Here is a 27,025-nt window from a genome sequence, read left to right as displayed (position 1 = left end):
AGTTTCAGAGATTATAGGAGCATCTCTCTCTCTCTGAGATCTCTCCCTGAGAGAGAGAGAGAGAGAGAGAGAGAGAGAGAGAGAGAGACGCAAGATAACACGAGCCCAGCCCTCTGGCACCAGGGTCTGGGGCACTGGATACCTTAACATCCAGGCAACCGATTGGTGCCGAATCTGACACTGAACCCCTTAGTAAAGGGGCTTACAGTGAATGGCGGAACAGCGAGACCAACACTCAAGCGGTTGGCAAGTTGACAGGGTGTAGGGGAGGGGGAGCCCCGAGGAACATCGCAAAGCAACTGTAAGTATTTTCATCACCGGGTCCCCCTCCAAGAGGAACATCACTGAACCCCTCCTTTCACCCAATAACATCAAGTCATGGCAGGCGAGTTGAGGAGGGAGGGGCCCCGGTAAGAGAGGACGGTATGGTATCTGTCACGCCCACTAAAGACGCCACACTCTGCCTTTGTTAACTGGATATGCTAGGATAGGTCTGGATATGCTAGGGAATTACAGAGCTGGGAAACAACAGTAGCAAACCAATGAGTAAAGACAGAATGTTTTAATGCTTTCTAGTTTTAAATAAATTCTAGGCTTGAACACAGAACATTTACACTAGTGTTAAGACCCACAAAAAAGGAGTGGACACATGACATACAGCCCTACATTTGTGTAAATTATTAGAATCCAGTGTTGAATTATTCCTGGAAAAAAATTGTAGAACTAACCTACAGTAGACAGCAGGAATTGGCAACAGAGAAGATGGCAGATTACCTGCTGCCTCTCCATGTACTTTAAGTACCAGCCACCACTGTGTATTGGCATACAGTGTTTAGTAAATACAATCCAGTCCCAACAGTTTTCCACATCCTGTGCTCATTAGGCCAAATCCTGGCCTACTTGCACAGCTCTAGCTGTAATGACAACAGCAGTGGTGAATGATTAATGGGCCTCACAGCCCATCTCCTTGTTCTTCTGTACACTTCTCCAGAGTTCCATTCCAGGAGGCTACAATTTATGTTCCTGTGCATGAGTGTGTGTGGGCATGCATGGGTCTGAAAGAGACAGTGAGAGAGTATGTGCATGCATACATGTGCGTATATAAAAATAAAATAATCCAAGAATTATCAGACTTTCTTTCAAACGAAAATTTAGGGGTTAGCATTCTGCCCTTCAATTCGGTGCGATTATGTGAAGACTTAGAAGACTGAAAAAAAATCATATTAATGTGAAAACAATATATGCAAGGAAAGGGCATTTCATATGAAGATGAACACTCAGTACAGTGCTTTCTTTAATTTGGAAGTATGTGTGCTTAACTCACCCCATGCTATAAATAACTGAACCAATAAATTAATCCTTTGTGCAGTATCACAAGTATTTTTCTAAATTATGTCAGGGGTTCCCTTCTCCACTTAATTTGGGTTGTTACTTCTTTAAAAGTTGAGACATTTTATGCATGATTTCCCTTTGGTGAGACCCTGCTGAATATTTAAGCAGTAAATTATGACAGATTATGCAGCAGCATGAATAATGCAGAACTCAAATGTTAATTGAGGCACACAGCAAAGCAGTCATGGCCTGAATTTGTGACCCTTATTCTGCAAGTAATCCTAATTGACCTCAATGAGACTATGCATGGGAGTCAGTATTACTAAAGTGAGTAAACATGGAAAGACTAGGCCCTTATCACTCCAGGACCATACCTATGATCATATTATCAGTTTCTTTTTAAAATTTGCATTAATGAAAACATAATAAAAGCATCAAAAACACTTTAATAGGACTTGACATCGATTTCTTTTTAAAGGATGTTTTTAGACCAGGTAACAGTCTAAAGGAAAATTTATCATTACTCTTTTTAATTACTTTAAGGGCCCACTAATTTTACTAATGTTCCTCCTAGTAGATGATAGTGCCTTTCAACTTCCCACCCTCTTCCCTTTTCTCAGTGTTTAAGCCTCTTTCTTTGCCTATCACATGGAAAGGTCCTGTCTGCAACATTGTTCCTGCCCTTGTCTGACAGTATTATAAGGAAACAACACTGGAAGCATTAAGTATCTCCCAGTTGTGTTTTCCAGTAGAAAATTAAAGAAATGCAAAAAGATTACTGGGACACAGGGGTTGCATTGTGGGATACAGGGTGATAGCTATGCTTTGATAGTCAAATATGGCTGGTTTTCTTTGAAATGATGCTGTGGGTTTAACTTACCCAGCACTGCCCTGCAGCCCAGCCAGCTGCTTCAGTTTTATTTTACAATTATATCATTAAAAATTCAGCTGGAAACAGGCAGAGCCCAACTGAATGATTTCAATACTAACCGAACACGAGGGCATGTTGCACTTGTGAAACTCACAGAAGAGCTTCTGGTATTCCAAGAGAACGTGAAGATGGAATGTGAAGAAACCTCAGGATTCACAGCACATTCTATCATTCCCCTCCCTCCATCTTGCTTTCACTCAGATGCCATGGCATTTGCCTTTGCTTTGTGCCTAAGCAATCCAGTTAAACAACTATAGCTGCTAATGTGGATGCAGTCACAGAAACCTACTTATCTCACTTCTAAGGTTCTTTGGGTAAATCCGAATCTTTTATTAGACCAACTAAAATCGCTGGAAAAAATCTTCTTTGCAAACTTTCAGGTACAAACACCCTTCATCAGGCTGAGATCTGAAGATTTGATTCTGATTCAGAGAATCAGCAATGTGGCCATAGACACAGCTTTATATGTTTTTTCTACATACCTCAAGGTACCAGGCACAGCTTGTGAAAGCTGAGATGGTGGGGCGGATGGAGCATCCCATGGGAGGTGGCGGGGTCTGATCCATTGGGGTCTGCCATGGAGTATTCAAGGGACCCCCCTGCCCGGCAACTGGTGCCTCTTGGGTCTGGTGGGGCACCCGGGGTCATTCACCAAGCTGGGAGGGCACGGGGGAGTCCCTCTCTGCGCGCTCGGCAGCTGACCCAGAAGTGGACTGGAAGTACTTCTGGTTCACTTCTGGGTCTACAACTCAGTGCACGGGGGACCCACGGGATGCTCCATCCACCCCACCATCTCAGAGTTCACGAGTTGCACCTGATACCTGAAGGTATGTAGAAAAAACATATAAAGCTGTGTCTATGCCCAAATTGTCAAATCTCTCTGATTCAATTTGGAGAGATTAACAGGTCTCCCGCTTCGACCTGGATTCAGAGATTCAGCCGTTGAATCGGGTCGAATCTCCTTTGAATCGAATCAGCTACTGAGACTTTGCACGGCCCAACTCCCCAGCCCTGCCACACTGCGAGCCATTCTCAGTGCCATATCTGCACCCCCATATCACACAGGGTACCCCTGAGCCCTCAGCCCTGCCCCCAAGCATGGAGGCAGAAAGCACAAGCCAGAGGAAGAGAAGTCAGACACTCCAGCAGCAGCAGCACGAGAGCAATGAAAGAAGTGGTGACTGGACCTGGAGCCTCGGGGTCCCAGGCCATTAGCAGGACAGCCCTGATCTGGCTGATTTGGATTAATATAAAAATAATTGGCAGCACAGTGCAGGCTGTGTTATTCAACTGGTTTCTTTTCAAGTAAGGATGAGCTATACATAGCAATTATTTTGTGTCTGTCATATGGTGCTGCCAGTCGAAAGACCATAACAAAAAAAGGACTGGGACATCAATTCATATCTGTTTCACTAGGTCACAGACACAGAATCAGTTGTTCCATTGCTTAAGGGGTTCCTTTCCTCTGACACCTGCTTGGCATGGGCTGTTTTCCAGACAGTTGCTGACTCATACAGACAGAACTGCTACAGCATGTGAATTTTGTGGCTTGGAATATGAACTTATTGCAAATTCCTAACCCCTGAAGTGGTACTTAGTCAAGCTATAGAAGTATATAGTTAATCAATGGGATTGCAACTGAGTGGTCCTAGCAAAAAGCATTGCAGTGGCAATATAATGATCAGCAGCTCTATCCCTGATACCACCCCTCTGAAAGTGGCACAGACCATTGCTCTGATGCCACCTCCACAATGTAACACTAACAGGCAATAGAACAGGACATGCAGCTGCATATTAAAAAGCTTTGTCACCAAGGGGTTATACTTGAGGTTTTGTTGGGTTTTTTTAAATTGCTGCTTTTTCATGCACAAGCCCGCATTTATTTCATTTTCTGAGGGTTTTTTCCGCAATGATAGGCAAAACATCCTTAAATAGGCAGTAATTATTTATACATATTTCATATCCCCTATGGGTCCATATCCTTTATCTCCTCTTATTCATTTTCCCATAAGATGATTAAGAATCTTACTTGCTATGGTAACACCATTGGCTAGCCAGTTAATATTAGGTTTTGGGTTGCCATTAGCTCTGCAGATCAGGGTTCCATCCTCTCCAGGAGACAATACAAGGTTTCTAGGTGCTGTTATCCAGTATGGAGCAGCTGTGATTAGAAAAAAAAACCATTAATGGTCAATGTTACAAGAGTCTATTAAAAAAATCAAAATCATACAGCACAACAGATTTAACTGCCAAATAAATCAATGATGCGAATATATTTGCTGATTTTTATGTTTGCAAACATGTATAATATACTGGTAAAATTATGTTTTGATTACACAAACCATAGGCAATAAATTATTAGGTTTTTAGACAGACAACACATCATGCACCTTGTAGCTGTTTGCTTCAATTTTTTTAAATAAATAAGATAATTTTTTTACTCAATTTAAGGAAGATCAATAACATATATATTGGCTGCTTTGACTCTCATAGGTTCTTTCTTTTTCAAGACAGCAACATTCATTAAATTTATCTGTAAAAATGCTGGAACAGTAGTCTTTCTAATAAATATTCAGGGGGCCCCCACTCTTCAAACATTTGAGGAATGGCAAAGGAGACATTGCTTACAGGTGAGACAAAAGAGCTAGCACTTAAGAGGGGAAGAAGAATAAACAGAAGCTGTGGGAAGTCCTTGACTTGCTAAAGTCAGTGGAAAGGCTTCCAGTGACTTTGGAGGCATGGAGATTTTATTTTTGGTGACAGATGCAGACAAAGCAAAAATGGAGATTTTTTTAAATGAAGTTTATATAGAAACTCACAGGCACTTTTGAAATATCAACCTGTTTTAAATGTCTTTATAACTAGTACTATAGTTATGTGAATTCAAGATGAGATTTCCCATCCCCCCAGTCAATATGAGGAAAAGAGCCCCTCGTCTTACAAGGTACTGGGAGGGGCATGGAGAACAGCTGTTGCAGCTCTGACTCTGGCCCTAAGCCCAGGTCAGGGCTGGAGCTGAAGCTGCAGCAGCTTCGTCCCTCCCCATTTTTCTGCCCCCTGCCACTTCTGCCCCCCCCAGTCCCCGCACCTGCCTCCCTCAGCCTCTGTCCCCTGGTGCCTGCCCCTGCCCCCCTGAGCCTCATCTACTCCTTTCCCTGTCTCTTATCCCCACCCTACCATCTACCCCCTTGCCACTGCTTTTCTTCTGTATCAGTGGAGGGATGAATTTAAAGGCAACCCTTCAATAATTGGATTCTACACATGGAAAATTTTAACAAATCGATACATTTGCCATGTCTAGAATCCAATTACTGGGGGGTTGTCTTAAATTCAATGTTGTTTTGGATTCAGGTAAATACCATAGCATAGTGTCTGTGAACTGAGAACTAGTACAATGAACAAGGTAGAACCAAAAGCAGAGGAAGTGAAGAAAGAGAAAAAGAATAGATACAAAGAGTAGAAAAATGGGAAAGTAAAGGCATAAGGGGACTGTTATGAGAGGATGAAGAGAGACAGAGGGAAAGAAGATACAAAGAAAAAGGAAAAGGAAAAGGAAAAGGAAAAGGAATCTAGCCTAACTATATTTAGTTGAGGTTATTAATGGATTTTTGTCTCTTTAGTATCATCTCAGTATACCACCTTGCTTGGCAAATGTAGAGGTAAATAAATAAAAACATGTGCTAAAATGAGATTATCACAGCAAGCAGAGATAGAATATCTAGTAGCAAACCTCAGATGATTCAATGATCATTTTGCTCAATTGTAGTTACTGCTCTCACTCATCCTTTTAGATATGATTTGCTCTAACATGTTCCCCATATAAAATAAATTACCCTATAAACTTGAATTTGGATGCTGACATTATTTTAATATTACCTTTGACAGTTACTGTAATGGTATGGTGAATAGATCCTAACACATTTCTTGCTACACATTTATAGTTCCCAGCATCAGCTTCAGAAACATCTATGATTTTAAGAGTTTTCTTAAAATTTTCAAAAAATGTCCTATTGGCAGGCAATTCACCACCTTCTTTAATCCAGCGAATAACTGGTGTGGGTCTGGAGAAACAAAAACACAGATGAGATCAAATGGCTGGGAAAAGAGAGATGCCAAGAGTTCAGCCCACTGGTTTCTCATGTATAAAATTTAAAAATAATTATTTAAAGATAATTATTTGGCCTGGACTTGTAGGCATGACCAGGAAAGCGGGTCCATAATACAACCAACCCCTGTCCCTTGAAAGGTGCATGGTGCAGGCCATGCACATGCAAGCTACATACTGGGCATCTTGCAAAGGACAGAGGACAGCCCAGTCCTGACTCAGGGGCTGCCCCCAGGTTCAGCACAGGGCTGACTGGGCAGAGGGAATCCTTCCAGCATGGGAAACATCCAACCCTTCCCCCAGTGAAGACATGCTGTACAACCCAGCTGTATTCATGCACTTTGAATATGCAAAATGTGGGAGAGCAAAATGTGGAAGAGCAAAATGTGGAAGCAACTCCCCATCTCAGGCTCCCCAGCCTGTTCAAAGTGCACAGGGAGTCCTAGCTTGGACCTCCACCCCAGCAAGTTCATCATACACATTCAAATTAAAGCATGATGCAACCCAACCACAAAGATGTCCCACATTAAATATCTGCATATCTGGTTTGCCAGTTTATTGTACCATAATTTTTTTGTACTTATGGCATGTTGCAGTTTATGGCACAGTGTATTTACTGTGCCATAAATTTAACATCTGTCAGGGACCTGAGTGTTTAGGGATCATAGATGTGAGGGAACAAGAACACTGTCTTGAATCAGGCATGCTGTTGAAAACAAATTCTCCCATATATCTCTGCAGACCATTTCAAAATGCAGCATTGGTGGTATTCCACTCTAAGGCCACACTTATTCAGCAACCAAACTGATTAAATTTGGACTGTATTAAGTGCACAGAGTGAAGGTCAGCATAATATGAGCTGTTCCATTTATGTTTTTAAGTCTCAGGTAGTCTAAATGTGTGAAATGTTGTAAACAAACCTCCTGCTTTTAATTTTTTCATCTGTTTCTGTAAACATAACTCATCCAGCACTATAACATCTAGGATTATGCTACCTTCTGGGCACTGACATTCTCTCTGAAATGTTTATTTCTCTTTGTATTTAGAAGAAAACTTTGGGGGTAGAAAAATGACTCACACTCCTCCGGCAATGCACTCCAGCAGAAGTGTGTTTCCTCTCAGTTCCACTTTGGTACTTGTGCTACCTACTGGTGTCAAAAGATTTGGCCGTCTCTCTGTAACTGACCTTGCTGAAATTAAAAAATTGAAATTAAAATAATGAGAACAAATAAGAAAAAAATAATGTGAAACGTTTTGTGATAAAATCCAATATATTCTAAAGTATCAGAATGCTGACAGTAAATAGATCTGTAGTTGGGCATGAAGACTATTAGTAATATGTACACTAAGTGGACATGATTTCACACATATGAACATTATAGAATTTAGCCTAAGCGTTTTGCTGTGCATGTTAATTTGCTTTAAAATATTTGCATTTAAGAATCTGCACAGTTTCCACCAGTAGGATAAGCATACTAGAATCCTACCTGGATATGGGAAATGCTGTCTTTTTCTATGCATGAACACAGCAGCATTATTGCGACCAAACTATTTTATCTAGTACTAACAAAGGGCTTGAATTGCCAATCTGAAGGTTACACGCCTACTCTCTAACCCTGCATAAACCCCCGCTCATTTCAAAGGGATTTCTCATAGGTGCCAGATCCACCTATGTGGATCATATTGCAAGAATTGGGCTAGGGCTTAACATCTCAACATCAGACATTCTTTACTTCCAGCAAAACTATGCTAAAACCCTCAAAAGAAAACTGGTCCAATGTAAACCGGTTCTATTCAAGAACATAGGAACAATAAAACACATTAACGTGCAATATATTTCAGTCAATATTTTCTAGGCCATCCTAGGGGGGGGAAGGCTTCTTATGAAACTTATCCATGTCTTGTCCCCTTAAAACATATTTTAATTTTAATTTGAGTGTTTCCAAAAAGTGGATCTTTATTGTTTTCTTAACAATAAAAATAATTAAATAGGAAGGGCAACACCTAAGCACAAATCCAAGCCCAGTATTTTACACTGGTCATTATATTTAATTTTTTTTTTAAATCTTTGGATTTGCTTGATTTAATTCTAAGTGTATTACAGTACTTCATATCTTCTTTTTTAAAGGTTCATATTACAGAAATCAGACCTTTCTAGAAATAAAAGTTATAAAACTATCCCAGCACTCTTAATCACACGAGTGATTACTACAAGATGCAATGTTTTGAATCTTTCCATCTGAAGTTTTGGGGGGTTTTTTAATGTGGGTAGGAACATAAGGATGCTCATCCATTGTGTCCTAGGGCACAGGATTTAATGCTAGATTAAGGATGAAGAATATGTTCCTAAAGTATCTCAAATGCTCATATACAAAAGCTTTTCTTTAAATGGAATGGAAAAGGGACAAAGAGGAACAGAGTCAATGGCTACAGGGCAATGAACAATTTGCTCAGTTCATGCACTTAAAAAAAAACATGTATTCATAACTCAAAACTATGAGAATCCTGAAAAACTGACTTCTTGAGTCATGTACCAAATGAACTGACTTTTTCCTCACTCCACTCAATGTGTCATTCTGTTTGCAGATATTTATTCCACCAGCATGGAAATTTCATGTTGTTTGTTCTCCAACTAATTTTAATTCTATATAGAGAATTAAGAAGTTGCCACACCTGTTACATTCTGAGTTTCAATAATTGAGATCAAATGTCTACAGAATCTCAGTTATGAAAAATGTCTTAAGGAAAAAAGAATGACCTATTTCCTCACCATCATATAGGATGTAAAATTATTTCGTTAGATCCTCAGCTGATGTAAAATCAGTACTGATCTGAATTTACCTGAGCTTAGCAGATTTCTACCAGCTGAGGACCTAGCCCACAATGCAGAAAAGCAGACTGGGTTAAAATTAAATCAAACAAACATATGAACAAAAAAATATATATTTTTCATGTGAAGTTAATTTTACACCTGGTATAAAAAGCTCGTATTTTAAATTGTTCTAGTTTTACATTTATGAAAAAGATTAAAAATGAATGGAATTTCAAGAAGTTATGAAATATTAAGTGAATCTGTTAAATGTTTAAAACTACCATCGTTACTTATGACACAGCCTGTGATATTGCCTAATCCCAGAAATATTGTACATTTCTATGCATCAGTTAAATAGGAGGAGAAAGATTTTAAAAGCATAATACAGAAAGTATTAGGAAAACAACATGCAAGATCTGCTCCAGTGTGAAACGCTTCATTTGCTGTAAAATTGATATTTTGGTAAGCATCCTATATTGACAGTACATCAAAATTAATTTGACATATTTTGAAGACTCACACTGTGCAGACTCTTTATAAAGTATATATTATCACCGGTATTATTAGATGCCCATATTAGAAATTGGAAAGGGGAAGTAAAAGGTTAAATAATCATGGAGGTGAAGTTAGTTAACTAAATTCTACTATGAAAGAAGGAGTATCAGTGGGGATCACTTGTAACTCACCACCATAAAAATCACTGTCACTCAAATTAGCAGCTATAGTTTCATTCATTGAATCCACTGAAATAAACAGAATATCGTGAAGGATGCACATAAGTGGGGTAAACCAGGGTACTGGGCATCAAAGGAGAATCTATATGGTCAAAGTCATTTAATACCACTAACAGAGGGCAATATATTATTGCAAAGATCTGTTGATTGATTCATCTGGATTGTCACAACTATTATAACCCGGAGTATCTACAGAGGAATGTCAATCAGAATTATTTATTACATTAGATTTTTAAATAAGTAAAATGTTATAAAATAGATATATTTTTGAAAAAAAGGTATTTTATCAAATATATATATAAATGGAAGATTAATAACCTTAGAGACTTAATTTCTTACTCATTGTAGTTGAGATACAAAAGTCTCTCATATAAAGCTTTTTAACTGTAAGCCAGCAAGCAATCCCCCCCCCACAGATGATTGTACATTTACATTAAAATTAAAAAATTAAATACCTACTTGAAAAAACCTTCACAGAAATGGGTTGCTTCTGCTGTATGGTCTGAGTATGATTAAATCTTGCATAGCAAATATAGTCCTCGCGGGTGTCTTCTGGTCGTACATTAGAAAAATAAAGGTCCCCATTTAGACCTTGGGAAACTCTCTCACTTTGAGGCAACCTTTGGAATGCTAAATAAAACAAAATGCACACATTTTTTTCGTTATAATGTGCACACACACAAAAAATACCAACATAATGTCTGCAGGCTCCACACTCAACTGCCTTTGTGCCTTTTGGGCTAGATACGGAAGTTAAACATAAACTGGTGTAAGTAAACAAAAACATATAAACCTGTAACAGAACATAAGTTCAGCGCACATAAACCAGTTTCAAAATGGCTAAAACTGGTTTACGATAAACCTGGTTGAATGTGGTATCAGGCTTAACTGATATGGGTCAAATGCTAGGGTTACCATAATTACGGTTCCAAAAAAGAGGACACCTGCCGTGCGGGAGGAGAGGGGATATATAACTGGGGGGGTGGGAGGGGGGCAGGGGACTGCCCTTGCCCATTCTGTTGCTCCTCACTGAGAACCTACAGCCCACCCCAGCCCTGCTGATGCCCCTCACTCCCGACCCCCAGCCCTCTACTCCCCCCAGCCCTACCCCTGTGAGCACAGGCACCAGCCCCAGTGCCGCTGGGGCAGCCATGCAGCTCCCTTCCTCCTTTCCCTTCCCCCACTGGAAGGGCATGCATCCAGGGCATGCATCTCCCCCAACCTGCATGCAAACCCGGACCTATGCCCCCCCCCACCACACACACACACACACACACACACACACACACACACACACACACACAACCCTCGCCTCCCACTGACTTACCTGCATCCAGTTGCTGGGCTGCTCCCACCCCCTGCCTGGCTACATGCTGGCCACATGTATGTATGCCCTGCCTCTAGTCACTCTGCCCCCAGCCCCAAGCAGCATCCTGCTGGGGAAGCTGAGAGCAGAGTAAAATCCTGGACATTTGATTGCATTTTAAAAAAACACCCAGACTGAGACTGGGGGATCTGAAAAGAGGATATGTTCAGGAAAACCCAGATGCATGGTAACCCTAGTCAAACGGTTTATGAAACTTCTGTCCCAGACCTCTTCCTGATTCATGTTAAATCATGGTCCCACAGCATCCCAGCATGTTTCCAACCCTGGGCTGGGCTGTGCCGTCTGCTCCAGCAGAGGAGGTTTGGGGTAAGGGAGAGGGAGGCAGGGACTGCCTCTCCAAGACAAACCCTGGCTGGGTCTAGGGCCAGGAAGGAGGGTTAAATACCCTTTCCCATGCTCAAACTCAGTGCTGACTATGACTGTGAACTAGAAATCCCAGAGGAACCTGGAAGCAGGAAGAGGAAGTGATGAGCAACCCTGCAGAGTCCTGCTACTGTGATTCTGTGATACTGCAGATTCCAGAGACGTTGCAGGCAGCAAGAGGAGGAAGTGAACACACAGTCCATGGTGGCTATGTGCCAGAAAGCCATGTTCTAATGCTCCCCGGCTTCTGGCCTGAGCAGGCACATGACTGCATTTCCTGAATCAAAAATAAATGTCTGTCCATTTTTTTCTCAGTTTAATCTCTGCAGTTTAGACTAACCTGCAAAGACTGAATTGATTCAGCCTTGGGATTTCTGACTGTCTGTACTTGGCCCTGTAGTGGTTCATCACTTAATAAATTCTACATAAATCTTTTAAAGTATTTTCTGTAACTTCCTCACCTCTTCCTGAATAACATCTTAGAAAATATAAATCCATACGGCATTCACTGACATTCCCAATGTACCTTGCCTGCACTGCTCTTGAGTAGCTTTTCTGCTAGCCTAGTCTTTTCAGCTCTGTGGAATCAAGGAAGCCTTGCTCAAGAAAAGTTTGGATTTTTACTTCGATAAGAAAACATACAAGCTGCTGTTAACTCTTGATAAGTAATTATAATGTATCTAGAACATTAATAAAACATTAAGAAAATTCTTCTCAATATCAAGTTGTTATAAACTTACAATTATCCATCCAAAATATTATAGGGGGTGGTAATCCAATTGGAGGTCTGCAGTGAAGTACTAGAGAATCACCTTCTTGAACTTGTTTTGGTTCTGGTTTTTCTTTAGTCCACAATGGGGATCCTGTAGAAAATAATTGTAATACTCATATAAATCATGGATTGAGAAAAAATTCCAGAAGATAAGGTAGAGCTATGTGCAAGACACATTAAAAGGAAAAGTCTTAGGAAATGTACACAGATTTTAATTTCCACTTTGGAGCAGTTGTGTTCTCTTTGGAAAAAAGAAACATTTAATTATATTTGCATTGATAGTTTTGGAGAATTATTGCTTTAATCAACTTAATCAACAAAAAAGGAATGACTTTGGATAATCACTAAAATTTCTATCTAAGTATCTTAGAAGTTTGATTCTGAGTAATGTGAAAAGTAATACATACAATTAGAAAAAATGAAGTAAAAAAACCCAAAGTTAGAGATTACTGAAAAGTTACTACATGGGAGAAATCAGTGCAAATTTAAGAAATATATTTGGTCTCAGGAGCTGAGAGGGTTAAACTTGATACTATAAAATATTTTAGAAATCTTTGCTCATGGTTGTTGCAGCTGAATGGATAAAGCAATCAACCAAAAATACATTGGTATGGTATATCATATGATACATGATACAACGTGACCTTACGGTATAAAGGTATATCATATCACAAAAAAATTGCCTCAGTTTACTCCATGTTAGGGCTATTTTAAAAAAAGAGTATGGTATATTTGTTTCACAAAAAAAGATCTAATACAAAGTTCATACCATGGCAATTTAGGATCGAAAATATATTTTTCTAATTTCGGTGTTTTGTACATTACACAACTTTAAACATGATGTGTTATCCAAGCATACTGAACCCCAGGAAAATAGGTTGGCTAAGTATTTACTAGGGAATTTTGGAGAATATTGATAATTTTTCATGTACTACAATACGAACATCAGGGACATCAGGAAAAATGCAATACCTTCTAACAAGAGTGTTTTGATGATTAAAAAGATATCATTTTGTTTTTTGTAACCAAAATGTTTGGTTACAAATGAAAAAAGAAAATGATTCAAGTGAAGAACTTACAGCAAAGCAAATAAGTATAAATGCTTCATGATTAACCACAGAGTTCCACTTACTGGATGGTCGTATAATAATATTATTTGAAATTGCTGCTCCACGTTCATTCCTTGCTGTACATTGATACACGCCTTCATATGCTTCTGCCTTTCCACCATTCATTATGTTTATTACAAGGGTTCCTGAGTTTGGTTTCATTGTTACCCGTGCATCTTTATCTATATCAAAATGAGTTCCATTACGTGTCCATGAGAAGCTACAGTTATAACAAGAAGAAAATGCTTATTAAAAATCTGGGAAAAAGAAGAAAAACCATTTTAGAAAATTCCTCTCGAGTAAAATGTAGAATTTGTCCATAGCATAAATATAGTTTAAGAAAAATACCATTGGATTATTCAAGTATCAAGTGAAATGCTCTCTACAACACCATTAAAATACAGTATCTATCACACATTCTGACCATGCTTTAAGATTAAAGTGTTGGCTAAACTTGCTAATAGGTGTTATTTTTAAGGTCTGTATTTGTACTATAAAGTTACATTTAGAGATTTATAAGCTATCCACATAGGAAAAAACTGCTCTAATTTTCCACTAAAGATGATACAGTGAGGTCTGCTGGAACTGATACTGTTAAAGATGCATTAGCATTTCCATTATAACTCCAATGAAAGGGTTTATAAGATGACTGTAAAATTTGCTTTGGGCTGAAAAGTGTCATATAAGGTCTCAGCAGGAGACTCTGTCTTTAATTGGCCTGTGCCTTTTTTAAGTTACTGAAGTTAATAAAAAGGCCATGTTGTAGGTCTGATTGCTTTTTACTACTTCAATGCAAATAATCGTGATTCTTTAAATGAAATTTTGCACTCTGCTAGTCCATAACTAATCTACTAGGCTTATTTTGGTATTACACAAAGCAGTGGCTGTTTTAGAAAGTGGCTTCTGAAAAATTAGGATTCATGAAGACATCTTAAAAAAAACAGAAATAAAAAACAAACCAGAAAAACCCAGAGCTGGTTCATAGTATGCAAACCTTACTGCTGCAAACATACATTCTAAAGTGTAGTTTGTGAATTGCTAAAATACATTAATGCAATGATTAGGTTGTGATTATGAACCCTCTGTCAGACAAATATAATAGTGTAAGGAACTTTATTCCCCATGACAAAAATTGTGCATTCTGCCATTGTTTTGTATTACCAGACATGCATGGCAGGATGCATGATTTTGGGGGAATGAAGCATGAAATTTTTCAGATCCCACACGTGCAACTGCTGGGGCCAAACCATCTGAACTAGAACCAAGAGATCAGGCAGGGGCAGTCATGTCCTGGACCCCGGTGCTGCCCCAGGTCTCAGGTTGAGACTAAGGTCTGCTCCCAGCCCAATCCTAGCAACTGGACAAAGAGCAGCTGTATCCCATACTGGGGCTGCCCCAGCCTCAGTTCTGATGATCAGCTGATTGCCCAGATCTGGCAGAGCCAGCCCTAGTGCTGGGACACCTGCCATTCAATTTAAGGAGCATTACAAACCAGTGACCTTCTTAGTTTAACTTAAAACAGAGTCCCCTAGCATCCCAGATGCTTTGAAGCCCTGGACGGTGTTCTCTGCTCCAGAAAGCTGAGCTGGCCCCTCCCCTCTGTTCAGCATCTGCCTGACTTCCCCTGCCCCAGTGCCCCACCACTACCTGCTTAATCAGGGATTCCCCTCTCCCTTCTCCCAAAGCACACACAGTAGCCAGCATGTGGTATGCTAGATAATGCTAAGAGGTGTCTGTGTAAGGCAGATAGAACAGTGTCTACTTAGGGCTTTTTGGAGCTAATTAACAGGTCAGCTGGTCCCTCTGTTCCTTCCTGGGACAAAGTTGTTTAAGAAAAGCTTGAACTAATGAGAGGCTTTTGTTTTCTGGATGGGGTGCTAAATACTGTTATCAACTCCCTGCTGGACTGGTCCGAAGCAGCAAGGGGGAGGGAGGGACATGTCTCCTTAATCAAAGCGTCCTGCTGGGGCCTGACCACACCCCCCCCTCTGCTCAGCACTATCAAAGGGAAGGGAGGGCTGCTCTAGCACTCCCCGGCTTCTAGCCTGAGCCACTGCAGGCATCTGCCTGTATTTCTTCAGTCCAAAGAGGATGTCTGTGCAGTTACAAACCAGTTCAACCTAGCCAGATTAGACTAACCTGCAAAGATTGAATCAATTCAGGCTCAGGCTTTTTGAACATCTGTTCCTAGTCAGGTTTGTCATTTTGAGCCATTAATTGGCTAAACATGTGGCATGCTGTGACTTATCACACGTTAAATGCAACAGCCTTGAGATGCTGAGCGCTCACATCTCCTGATGCTGCTTTTCAATGTTTCTCAGGCTCAGATCCTTAAACCTAGTGTTCACATATCTTTTTCGGTACTATTAGATGGCTATATAGAAATCTAAATATACACATTACAGATGAACTTTACAGCACTTAATTTCAAATCTTTATGTGCTTCTGTAGGGATTAGACTCAGAACTACCAGATTTAAATGAGTGCACCTCTTGTTCACTTAATGGATCTATCAAGCATTTTGGTGACGAAGTATCTTTGGAAATAAGTTCAGATTGTGTTTATTTTTAGAAAATGCACTAGAAAAGTTACAGGTGTGTAGGCTGTAGCTGTATTGGTCTAAGGACATAGGCAGACGAGGGTCTTTGGGTGAATCTTATATCTTTTATTAGACCAACTTAAATAGTTGGAAAACAATTATTAAGCAAGCTTTCGGGTTCAGAAACCCCTCGTCAGGCTAAGGAAGTTTCAGCAGATGGTGTGTGCTCTTCTTGGATGGAATGAAAAGTGAAGAAGCCAAAGGCTGGTCTGGTATGCATACAAGACAGGTAGTCAGTGAAAATGTAGATTGAGGAGTCAATGGGTGAGAAACAGGCTGGGGGGCGAGGAGGGGTGGAAGAGAGAGAAGGAGGATGAATAGTGGAGAGATACCTGGGGAGTCAGATGTCAGGCAGGTTGAGGGTGATTGCTGGTTCTGTGCAGATATGTATGTTGGTCTGTGGGTTTCTTGTATAACGTGGTCTGTATTTTATCATTCTGGATACTGATCATCATGTCTAAAAAGGAGATTTTGGTGCTAGAGTATTCTAGAGAAAGTTGGATGGAGGGATGGTGATTGTTGAATTTCTGATGGAAGTCAATCAGAGATTGTAGGTTTTCAGTCCAAATGATGAAGATGTCAGCGATATATCTTAAGTATAACAAGGGTTTGATGGCGCAGTTCTTGAGGAAGTCTTCTTCCAGGTGGCTCATAAAAAGGTTGGCATACTGTGGGGTCATTTTGGTGCCCACAGCTGTTCCCATCATCTGAAGGAAGTGTTGATTATTAAAAGTGAAATTGTGTGTGAGGATGAAGTGTATAAGGTCAGTAATATCTTTGGGTCTGTATTCTGAGTTGTAATCTTGTTCCTATAGATATGTAAGGCAGGCTTGGATGCCATCCTACTGTGGGATGTTGGTATATAGGCTGGTAACATCCATGGTGGCTAGAAAAGTGTTGCTGGGAAGGTGGTCTATGTTTTTAAGTTTCCGTAGAAAGTCTGTAGTGTCTTGTACTAAACTTGCTCTGTGGGTGACGAGCAGTTTTAGGATTGATTCAACAAAACCTGATATTTCCTAGTCAGTATCCAGAATGTTAAAATACAGACCACAGTATACAAGAAACCCACAGACCAACATATCTGCACAGAACCAGCAATCACCCTAAACACACCAAAAAAGCTGTGATATACAGCCAAGCCCTCAGACACCACTGAATTTGCTCTGAAGAAAACACCCAGGATTGCCACCTCACCAATCTTAAAAAGGCTTTCACCCAACAAGGACACTCCTCCAGAGAGATAGATAGCACGTTTGAAAGAGCCACCCGGATACCACGTGAAGAATTGCTGCAGTACAGAAGAAAAAACCCCACAAATCGCACACCGCTGGTTATGACATATCACCCCTCTCTCAAACCTGTACGGAAAATCTTCAAACAATTTCAACCCATACTAGAAAGAGACCCTATTCTTAAAGAGATCTTCCCAGAGCCACCCATCCTAGCCTTCAAACAAGCACCGAACCTCGCTAACCTCATCATCAGAAGCAAACTTCCTCAGGCCCAGAGCACACCAAAAGGATCCAGACCGTGCCATGACAAGAAATGCAAAACCTGCCAACACATCTCCACCACCCCACAATTACTACACCCCACAACAGAGCCACCAGCATTCCTGGATCTTACAGCTGCACCTCCAGAAATGTAATATACCTCATCCAATGCACCAAATGCCCTGATTGAAAATATGTAGGAGTGACCAAACAACAACTGCGCACCAGAATGAATGCACACTGGAAATCTATCAAAGATAGAAATACCCAATTACCTGTGGGGGCACATTTCTCACAAGAAAACCACTCTCTCTCCAATCTCTCAGTCCTGATCCTCAAATGAAACTTACAAAACACTTCCCTGAGATGAGCCTATGAACTCCACTTCATCAACCTCCTGGATACTAAAAATCATGGACTAAACATAGACATTGGATTTATGACATTTATGCCTGACATCTGACTCCCCAGGTATCTCTCCACTATTCATCCCCCCTCTCTCTCTTCCCCGCCCTCCCCCACCCCCCAGCCTGTCTCTCATGCCTCAATCTACATTTTCACTGACTACCTGTCTTGTATGCATACCAGCCCAGCCTGGCTTCTTTACTTTTCATTCCATCCAGGAAGAGCACACACCAACTGCTGAAACTTCCTTAGCCTGATGAAGGGTTTTTAAACCCAAAAGCTTGTCTAATAATTGTTTCCAACCAGTTAAGTTGGTCTAATAAAAGATATCAAATTCACCCAAAGAACCTTGTCTGCCTAGAAAAGTTAGGCACTTCAAAGACTGCAGAGGGTTTCAATTTCATCTTTCAACTCAACACACCATTTCTAAAGAATGTTATTATTTTTGTTAAAATGGAAATCATGGTGCACCCTCACCTCTGAATTACTGACATTACATTGAGATCATAAGAGAAGAGATCTCTTTTCTCCAGCAACCAGGAGAAAAGGAGAAGTGAATGCATGAAAAGTCCTGCTTGGTGAGAAGCCAGGATAAGTTTGGTTTGAGCATACTTAATACAAGCAATATTTGAAAAATTCAGCAGAAATGTAACTGGGCAGCAGCTGCAGCTGGCCTGCCACCAACGGCATGGTAATCAGGGAAGCAATGGCAGAGGCTCCTATTTTTCTGCTTCCCTAAACTGGTACCTAGAGCTGATAGCCCAATCATTTCTCATGAGTTATAATGCCAGAATTCAGGTTCTAGCCTCTAGTGAACATGTACAGTAAATTCAAACTGATGCACTTGTTACATTTTGCTTAGGTAGTTCAAGATCTAGCTCACAAAATTGCATAATTTAAAAATTGGGAGGATATAATTCAAGCAAATTAATGTGGGGGGCCTTGGTTAAATTTGAGACTTCCTTCCTCAGTTTTGCCCTCACAAATATACTACACACACATCTTGTTACCACCTGCATTTTGGGGATTCCACCATCATGTATAAGAATGGAATATGATCAGACCTATCAATATATATATATTGTGGTTTACTTTGTAAAGTCTTCCATAAGCATTCACATTACCCCTTTTATTGAAATATGTTGTTGGTTTTTCTACTGAAAAGGGCCAAAGGATGTTAACATTTGCAATATTATACATTTTATAATACTTTTATGGTTCTGGTATTCAAGTCAGTCTTACTTTTATGGGATGAGGTGGCTTAATACAATTATTTTTATGATAACAAGCTCAAATTATAAGGATGATAAATACAGTAAAAATCTCTGTTATCCAGTACTTCACCAACCGAAATACTTTATTAAGAGAGTGGGCAGGGAAAAGCTCACACGTGGCAGCCTCTGACATCATTCACCACCCTGCACTGCTACCACTCCATGTGTGGCCACTGCCACACCCTGGCTCCCCTAGTTCTGTGTTATCTGAAAACCCTGCTGGGTTATTTCAGATAATCAGAGTTTTTACATAATCGGCAATCCCCTTACCCTGGGGGTGCCAGGTAACAGAGATTTTACTGTATAAGGATTTATTCCAATTCTTCTATTTTCCATTTATATTTAGTTTTTGGTTTTTCTGCTTATATTAAATCTTTGTGTATGTAGGCACATGGGGTGCATCCACACATGCAGGTACATGTGCTTGCAGCAGCTCAAATAGAAGTGGCACACATTTGGGCTGAAGATTTTTGCCTCAGCGCACACAGCTGAACACGCACTTTGGTGTGTGACAAGTCGTGCCACTTGGGGCAAACTGACCCAGCTCCTCCCGGATCTGTATAAATGCTGCCCTCATGACCAGCTTAGGGCTATTTGCTCTCAAGAGCTTCTGAGGTCTGCCAGTTGACATATGGGAACACTAGCCCCTTGTGCCAGTGGGACTGCTGCATCAGCCCTGACCTACAGTGGCCCCTCTACCCTCTACTTATTGCAGCAGTCTGGCAGTGGGGGCTGCTGCCTGGCTGTGACCTGCTGCCACCTGCAACACCATCTGCCCCCTTGAATCTGCAGCCCCATGTCTGCACACCTACCAGACCTGGACAGGGACCGTACAGCCACCTAGACTGTGGCACAGGCACTGTAGCAGAACCATCTACACCTCTAGGCCAGCTGCCAGTGGGGTGTAGCTGCACAGCTGGCCTTTGTGTGGCACTGCTGTCAAGTGTGTCCCCGCCTGCCATCTGGGCAGCTATCGCCTGGAAAATGTTCTCAGTGTGGTGGCCTGCTTTGAACACTCAAAGCATGTCCTCCTGGCCCCAAATGGCCAGGAGATCAGCCCCCTCATTTGCCCTCCAGCTGGGTCCTGGGTCCAGCCCTGGGAAAGCTCCTTTGCCTGGGTCCTGCCACTTGCCTCACTAACAGGAATCCTGGTGTTACTTATTTAAAAACTGCACATTCTCTGATTTTAAAAAAAATCTCAAATTCACTCTTTAAAATATCCCAACATCCATGTTCTTCCACAATTAAAACAAAAGGCCACTATAGACATATAGACATATATAGACTAGAGAGAGAGTGTGAGTGCACACGTGTGTGGTGCACAAGACACAAGAGAGAGATCTATCAGTTGGGCAAAGCTTTATTGAAATATTTACAATTTTAAAGCAATTTGGAAGCATACCAGTGCCTCTATCATCATAATAAAATAAATTCTAAATATCGATATGCTTTGATGTTTGATTTTGGCTTTCTCACTATAGAAAAATTAGAGCTTTCCCTGACCCCTTCACTAATCAGGATGTGGGGACAGCTGCCCCTGCAGCTGCAGTTCCTTCCAGCTGGTTTCATTCTGTCTGGCAGCTGGGCATGCTGTGTGTGTGATGGGGGGATGTGGGGGGTTGCGAGGTATGTAGAGGGGTCTGTGTGCAGTGTGTAGGTGGATGTGGGGGGAGGTGGGTGGGTATGGAGGTGAGTGGGCTGTGTGGGTGGGTTAAAGGAGGATGTGGAGGGGCAAAGGGTGAGTGTGTAGGTGTAGGAAGGATGTGGGGTTTGTAGGAGGGGCGTGTGAGGGGGATGTGGGGTTTGAGCGGGGACCACACACCTGCCCCCCCCGCCCCTTGCAGTGCACAGCCCCTGGAGCTGGCAGCACCCACCAATACACACCACACCCATAAACCCCTCCACCCACACATCCCTGGCAATTTACCTGGGCCATCTCCCAGGTCTGGATCATTCCACAGCTTTGCCCTGCATCTGGTTGCCCCACATGCTAAAAGAGCATGCTAGGGCAGCAGAAGCACCATAGACATGCTCTGACCAGATACCAGTGTCTCTTTGGAGGACTATCTCTGGGTTGCCTCAGAGCACAGTCCTGGACCGTGCCATGCCCTGCTTCTTTTCCCCAGGGAGTTTTTTGTTATCTGGATTTCCAGGTATCAAATTTAGAGTCCGTGCTGCAAATACGCAGTGTGGGGAACATTTTTCCATTTTCAGCATGCCTTTTGCAGCATCTCAAACTGCTTTGAAATGCTGCAAGATGTCATGTGCATTATTCTAGATTTTTTTCACGTTATTTCCTGCTTGAACAGAAAACTCAACAAGAACAGTACTTACCTAGGTGGGGGCTTTCCTTTTGCTTCACACTGTATTACAATATTCTCCCGGGGGTCAACAATGTAGTCTTTTGGAGATTGCTGAGTTATCGTTGGAGGCTGTGACACTTCATTGTGGAATATAATTAAGAAAGAGAGGAAGAAACTTAAAGATATTTTAAAGGTACCAAGAAACTAGTTTTATAAGCACACAACGCAGAAATATATTCAGCCACAAAATTAGCAACAAATATTTGGCATTAAAGTATCCTTTGCTTTCAATGGGTCAAGTTCTCTACTGTTGTAAATCAGCGTCTGTCTACTGACTTCAGTGGTGCCCTGATGATTTACAGTAGCCTGATAGCTGTCTCAAAATTTTAGCAGATATTCCTTGTTTAAGACATCATGAAACTCAATCAATATTTGTGAAGTCAAAGGACACCCTGAAAGCCAGCACATACATCAAAAGAAACAACTGAAAGCCCTATGTACACATCAAAAAAGTTAATTTCCAATGTACAAAATAATCAAAATATTTGTGGAATTTTTTCAGTTTATAAATTTTGAAGGCATTTCAGACATTCCAGGTGGGAATCAGCCTTGCACTATCTTTCAATGTTAACAAGTTTAATGTATCACTGAGGCACAACTTAGTGAAAGCTACGTTCAGGAGTAAAACAATTTTTACAGACATTTTTAATTGAAAATATGACCATAATCAAAGTGCGGGGAAAAGTAAGCTTATCTAGCTAAAGATAGAAAGAACTTGATTCTGATAGAGATGAGCATTTTGGGATTCCAAACAAATATTATTGCTTTCTTGTACTTTTTTATTCTCCTTAAATTGAACATGCACAAAACTGAAGGGGATTTTGAGGAGAAGGAGAAGACAAGAATACTTAGGGTCAGATAAGCTGCAAGAATGATTAGGATGATAAAAACCCCTTTTCCTGGCAAAGGAGTTGATGCCAATTTATGTCAATCAATCTGAAACCATTCATAATTGGCTAGATTTCATTGCATACCCTGGACTGTAAATTTGATGGCAAAAGGAGATGCAGCAGGGACACTAGACTGTAAATTTCATGATAAAGGGAGATACAGCAGGGTAGAGATGGACCGTATCAGGCCATCGGAGATGCATGAGCTTTTGTTAACCCAAAATCACTTCATCAGATTCTGCGGTAAATGGAGCTGTATACAATGTAAGTGCAATGTCTCAGTACAAATCTACTGATCTGTTTACATAACTGTGACAGCCAGATGAACACCATAACTGTAATTCAGAGCTCTATCTGTGAATCTGTTCAGCTTAGAAAAGCAGGGAAAATTCTATAAAATCCCTTCACACACACACACACACTTTTATTTATTTGACCTATTATCTTTTTAGAGTTTAAAATATGGTGGGAATATGAATATGGAAACAAAAGGTCATTCTGTATAGAAAATTTTTTTAAAACTTTCATTTTGAAAATGTCAAAATAAACATTTCAATTTCAGTGACATTAAAACAAATTTGTTATGTGTTTTGTCATCAAATCTGCTTTTTTCCAGTGATAAAAGTTTCATCCAGTTCTAGATAGTAATTCAAAATCTGAAAGTGTCTTAATAACAAAGTCCCTAATGATATCCTGGGCAGTGAGAGTGTTCAGCCTCTCACACAAAGTGCTCCAATACCACACAGTGCAACTGTCTGTCATACTAAAAGGAAGTTACTGTTCTGATATTCTCAGAGCAGAATTTGAGCCAATATTCTTTGCAAATTTTGGCAATTTTCATAAATTATTCATTACAGTGCACATTCACATTCAAAAAGCTCTTGTACATATTTTGAAAAGAAAAAAAAAAAAAAGAGAAATGGTCTTTCCTTATCATTCTAAGAGATGCTTCCTGGGATGGAAAAGCCTGGGATGGTTTTGTATCATAGCTTTGTAAACATTTTCATACTCATTATATCTTATAACTGATTAGGCTTCAGAGGATGCAGAGTTGCAAAAACATAAAAGTCGCACTCTAATAGTAAGATATGCATAACAAGTAACTTTAACAGCAGTGATAACTAAAATTCTTATGCAAATACTAAAAATATGTGCTGTTCTCTCAGTCTGACTCATAGATTCATAGATGTTAGGGTCAGAAGGGACCTCAATAGATCATCGAGTACGACCCCCTGCATAAGCAGGAAAGAGTGCTGGGTCTAGATGACCCCAGCTAGATGCTCATCTAACCTCCTCTTGAAGACCCCCAGGCTAGGGGAGAGCACCACCTCCCTTGGGAGCCCGTTCCAGACCTTGGCCACTTGAACTGTGAAGAAGTTCTTCCTAATGTCCAATCTAAATCTGTTCTCTGCTAGCTTGTGGCCATTGTTTCTTGTAACCCCCGGGGGCGCCTTGGTGAATAAATACTCACCAATTCCCTTCTGTGCCCCCGTGATGAACTTATAGGCAGCCACAAGGTTGCCTTTCAACCTTCTCTTGCGGAGGCTGAAGAGGTCCAGTTTCTCTAGTCTCTCCTCGTAGGGCTTGGTCTGCAGGCCCTTGACCATATGAGTTGCCCTTCTCTGGACCCTCTCCAGGTTATCCGCATCCTTCTTGAAGTGTGGCGCCCAGAATTGCACGCAGTACTCCAACTGCGGTCTGACCAGAGCCTGATAGAGGGGAAGTATCACCTCCTTGGACCTATTCGTCATGCATCTGCTGATGCATGATAAAGTGCCATTGGCTTTTTTGATGGCTTCGTCACACTGCCAGCTCATGTTCATCTTGGAGTCCACTAGGACTCCAAGAACCCTTTCCACCTCTGTGCCACCCAGCAGGTTATTCCCTAGGCTGTAGGTGTGCTGGACATTTTTCCTCCCTAGGTGCAGCACTTTGCATTTCTCCTTGTTGAACTGCATCCTGTTGTTTTCTGCCCACTTGTCCAACCTATCCAGGTCTGCCTGCAGCTGTTCCCTGCCCTCCGGCGTGTCCACTTCTCCCCAAAACTTTGTGTCATCTGCAAACTTGGACAGAGTACATTTGACTCCCTCGTCCAAGTCACTGATGAAGACATTAAAGAGTATCGGTCCAAGGACCGAGTCCTGCGGGACCCCACTGCCCACACCCTTCCAGGTCGAGACCGACCCATCCACCACGACTCTCTGGGTGCGACCCTCTAGCCAATTTGCCACCCACTGGACTGTGTAGTCATCCACGTCACAGCCTCTTAACTTGTTCACCAGTATGGGGTGGGATACCGTATCGAAGGCCTTCCTGAAGTCTAAGTATACGACATCCACCCCTCCTCCTGTGTCCAGGCGTTTCGTAACCTGGTCATAGAAAGAGACTAGATTGGTCAGGCGCGATCTGCCTGCCACAAACCCGTGCTGGTTTCCCCTCAGCATAATTTGCCCTGCTGGGCTCTCACAAATGTGAGCCTTGATAATTTTTTCAAAGACTTTACCAAGGATGGAGGTGAGACTGACTGGCCTATAGTTGCCCGGGTCCTCCTTCCTCCCCTTTTTTGAAAATGGGGTCCACGTTAGCCCTTTTCCAGTCCTCCGGGACTTGGCCCGTGCACCACGAGTGTTCGAATATTCCCGCCAGTGGTTCTGCAATGATGTCGGCTAGTGCCTTCAGCACCCTCGGATGGAGCTCATCCGGGCCTGCCGACTTAAAGGCATCCAGTTCTTCCAAGTGACTCTGCACCATCTCAGGGTCTACGCATGGAAGTCTGGTGCCTTGCTGCTGCCTCTCTACAATCCCAGTGAGAGACTTGTCGTGCCCCTCACTTAGGAACACTGAGGCAAAGAACTCGTTGAGGAGTTCAGCCTTGTCCCCCCTGTCTGTCACCAATTTTTTATGCCCATTTAGCAGGGGTCCTATTCCTCCCTGGGCCTTCCTTTTACTCCCTATATATCTAAAAAACAATTTCTTGTTGTCCTTTACTTGGGTTGCCATCCTCAGCTCCATGGTAGCTTTGGCCCGTCTAACTGCCTCCCTACAAGCACGAGCAGAGGAGGTATATTCATCTTTAGTGATCTCACCTTGCTTCCACTTTTTATGTGCTCCCCTTTTGGCCCTTAGGCTGCCCTGGATTTCTCTGGTCAGCCAGGGAAGCCTCCTGGCCCCTTTCCCTCTTTTGCCTCGCTCGGGGATCGTCTTGCTTTGTGCCCGAAGGATCGTTTCCTTAAGGCACAGCCACGCTTCTTGGGCTCCCATCCCTTCAAAACTCCTACTCTGCAGTGCGTCCTTGACTAATCGCCTGAGTTCATTGAGATCAGCTTTCCTAAAGTCTAGCACTTTCACCCTACTAGTTACCTTACCCACTCGACGTCTTATGTTGAATTCTATTATTAGGTGATCACTGTCTCCCAAATGGCTACCGATCTGGAGGTCCCCTACCATGTCATCCCCTGTTGCCAATACCAGATCCAGTATGGCATTCCCCCTAGTGGGATCATGTACCTCCTGTGTCAGGTGGAGGTCCTGTACACAGGTTAGAAACCTGCATGAGTGGTGGGACTTTGCTGTCTGCGTCTCCCAGACCCATGGCCCAAACTGAAATACATACATATTTTAGTCCCTTTCCATCTAACGGTGTTTGGATACAGGACTTCAGTCTATTCTATTAAAGATAAAATCCAGCTTTTAAGCAAGGGTATGATTTACAAGTACTTCCTATCCTTCCTGGTGAATAGGAAGAGGCAGTAATAGTCTTAATGGTGATAAATAAAGGAATCATGCAATAGCCAGAAAAAAGTGTTCAAATCACAATACTGCAACTGGTATACAACTCTAATCAGAACAAAACAGACCCTGGAAGCTTAGAAAAAATTGCAGAGAAAAAAGTGATTGGATGGGGGTGGGAGAGTTGGGGGTGGGGGATGTGGAAAGGGGATGATTTCTTTCTAGGGTGACAGCTTTTCAAGTTCTCCTATAGGGAGGCTGTCAGAGGATAGTTCTTTTACCCCCCAAGCTAGGGACAGACATTCAAAACGCCTGAGCCTGAACTGATTCAATCTTTGCACGTTAGTTTAACCTGGCTAGGCAGAATCAGTTTGCATTTCTGGGATGTCTGTGCAGTTACAGGCACATGACTGCAGTGGCTCAGGCTAGAAGCCGGTGTGGGGTGGGGCGCTAGAGCAGCCCTCCCTTCCCTGTATCAGTGCTGAGCTGAAGGGAGCGTGACAAGGCCCTGGCAGGACACTCTGATTAGGGAGTGGTTTCCACCCCCCTCCCCGCTTCTGACCAGCCCAGCAGGGAATTGATAACACATTGCTTATCATCCCATTAAGAAAAAGACAGAGGGACATTACCAGTTTCCTGTTGATTCTGCCTTTGTCATGTCTGCCACAGCATGGACTGTAGCCAGCATGTCGTCTGCTAACTAATGCTGAGAGATGTCTGTGCAAGG

General features: G+C 41.8%; 1 protein-coding gene across 12 annotated transcripts in view; it reads right to left on the bottom strand.

Annotated features, from left to right (window-relative positions):
• NRCAM (neuronal cell adhesion molecule) overlaps positions 1–27,025 on the bottom strand; it is a 241,568-nt gene that overhangs the window by 78,399 nt on the left and 136,144 nt on the right. For 10 of the 12 annotated variants that reach the window (XM_059725993.1, XM_059725991.1, XM_059725994.1 and 7 more), the window contains 8 exons: positions 21,651–21,756; positions 13,569–13,765; positions 12,405–12,527; positions 10,374–10,544; positions 9,867–9,923; positions 7,447–7,558; positions 6,140–6,324; positions 4,293–4,424 (listed from right to left, as the gene is read on the bottom strand). In XM_059725993.1, the coding sequence (XP_059581976.1) occupies positions 4,293–4,424; positions 6,140–6,324; positions 7,447–7,558; positions 9,867–9,923; positions 10,374–10,544; positions 12,405–12,527; positions 13,569–13,765; positions 21,651–21,756 (1,083 nt within the window). The remainder of the gene's footprint in view (positions 1–4,292; positions 4,425–6,139; positions 6,325–7,446; positions 7,559–9,866; positions 9,924–10,373; positions 10,545–12,404; positions 12,528–13,568; positions 13,766–21,650; positions 21,757–27,025) is intronic. The other 2 variants (XM_059725992.1, XM_059725988.1) reach the window with 1 other exon arrangement.

The sequence above is a fragment of the Alligator mississippiensis genome, chromosome 4 (genome assembly GCF_030867095.1).
Source record: "Alligator mississippiensis isolate rAllMis1 chromosome 4, rAllMis1, whole genome shotgun sequence".
Taxonomy (NCBI): domain Eukaryota; kingdom Metazoa; phylum Chordata; order Crocodylia; family Alligatoridae; genus Alligator; species Alligator mississippiensis.
This window is presented reverse-complemented; position numbering and strand designations above follow the sequence as displayed.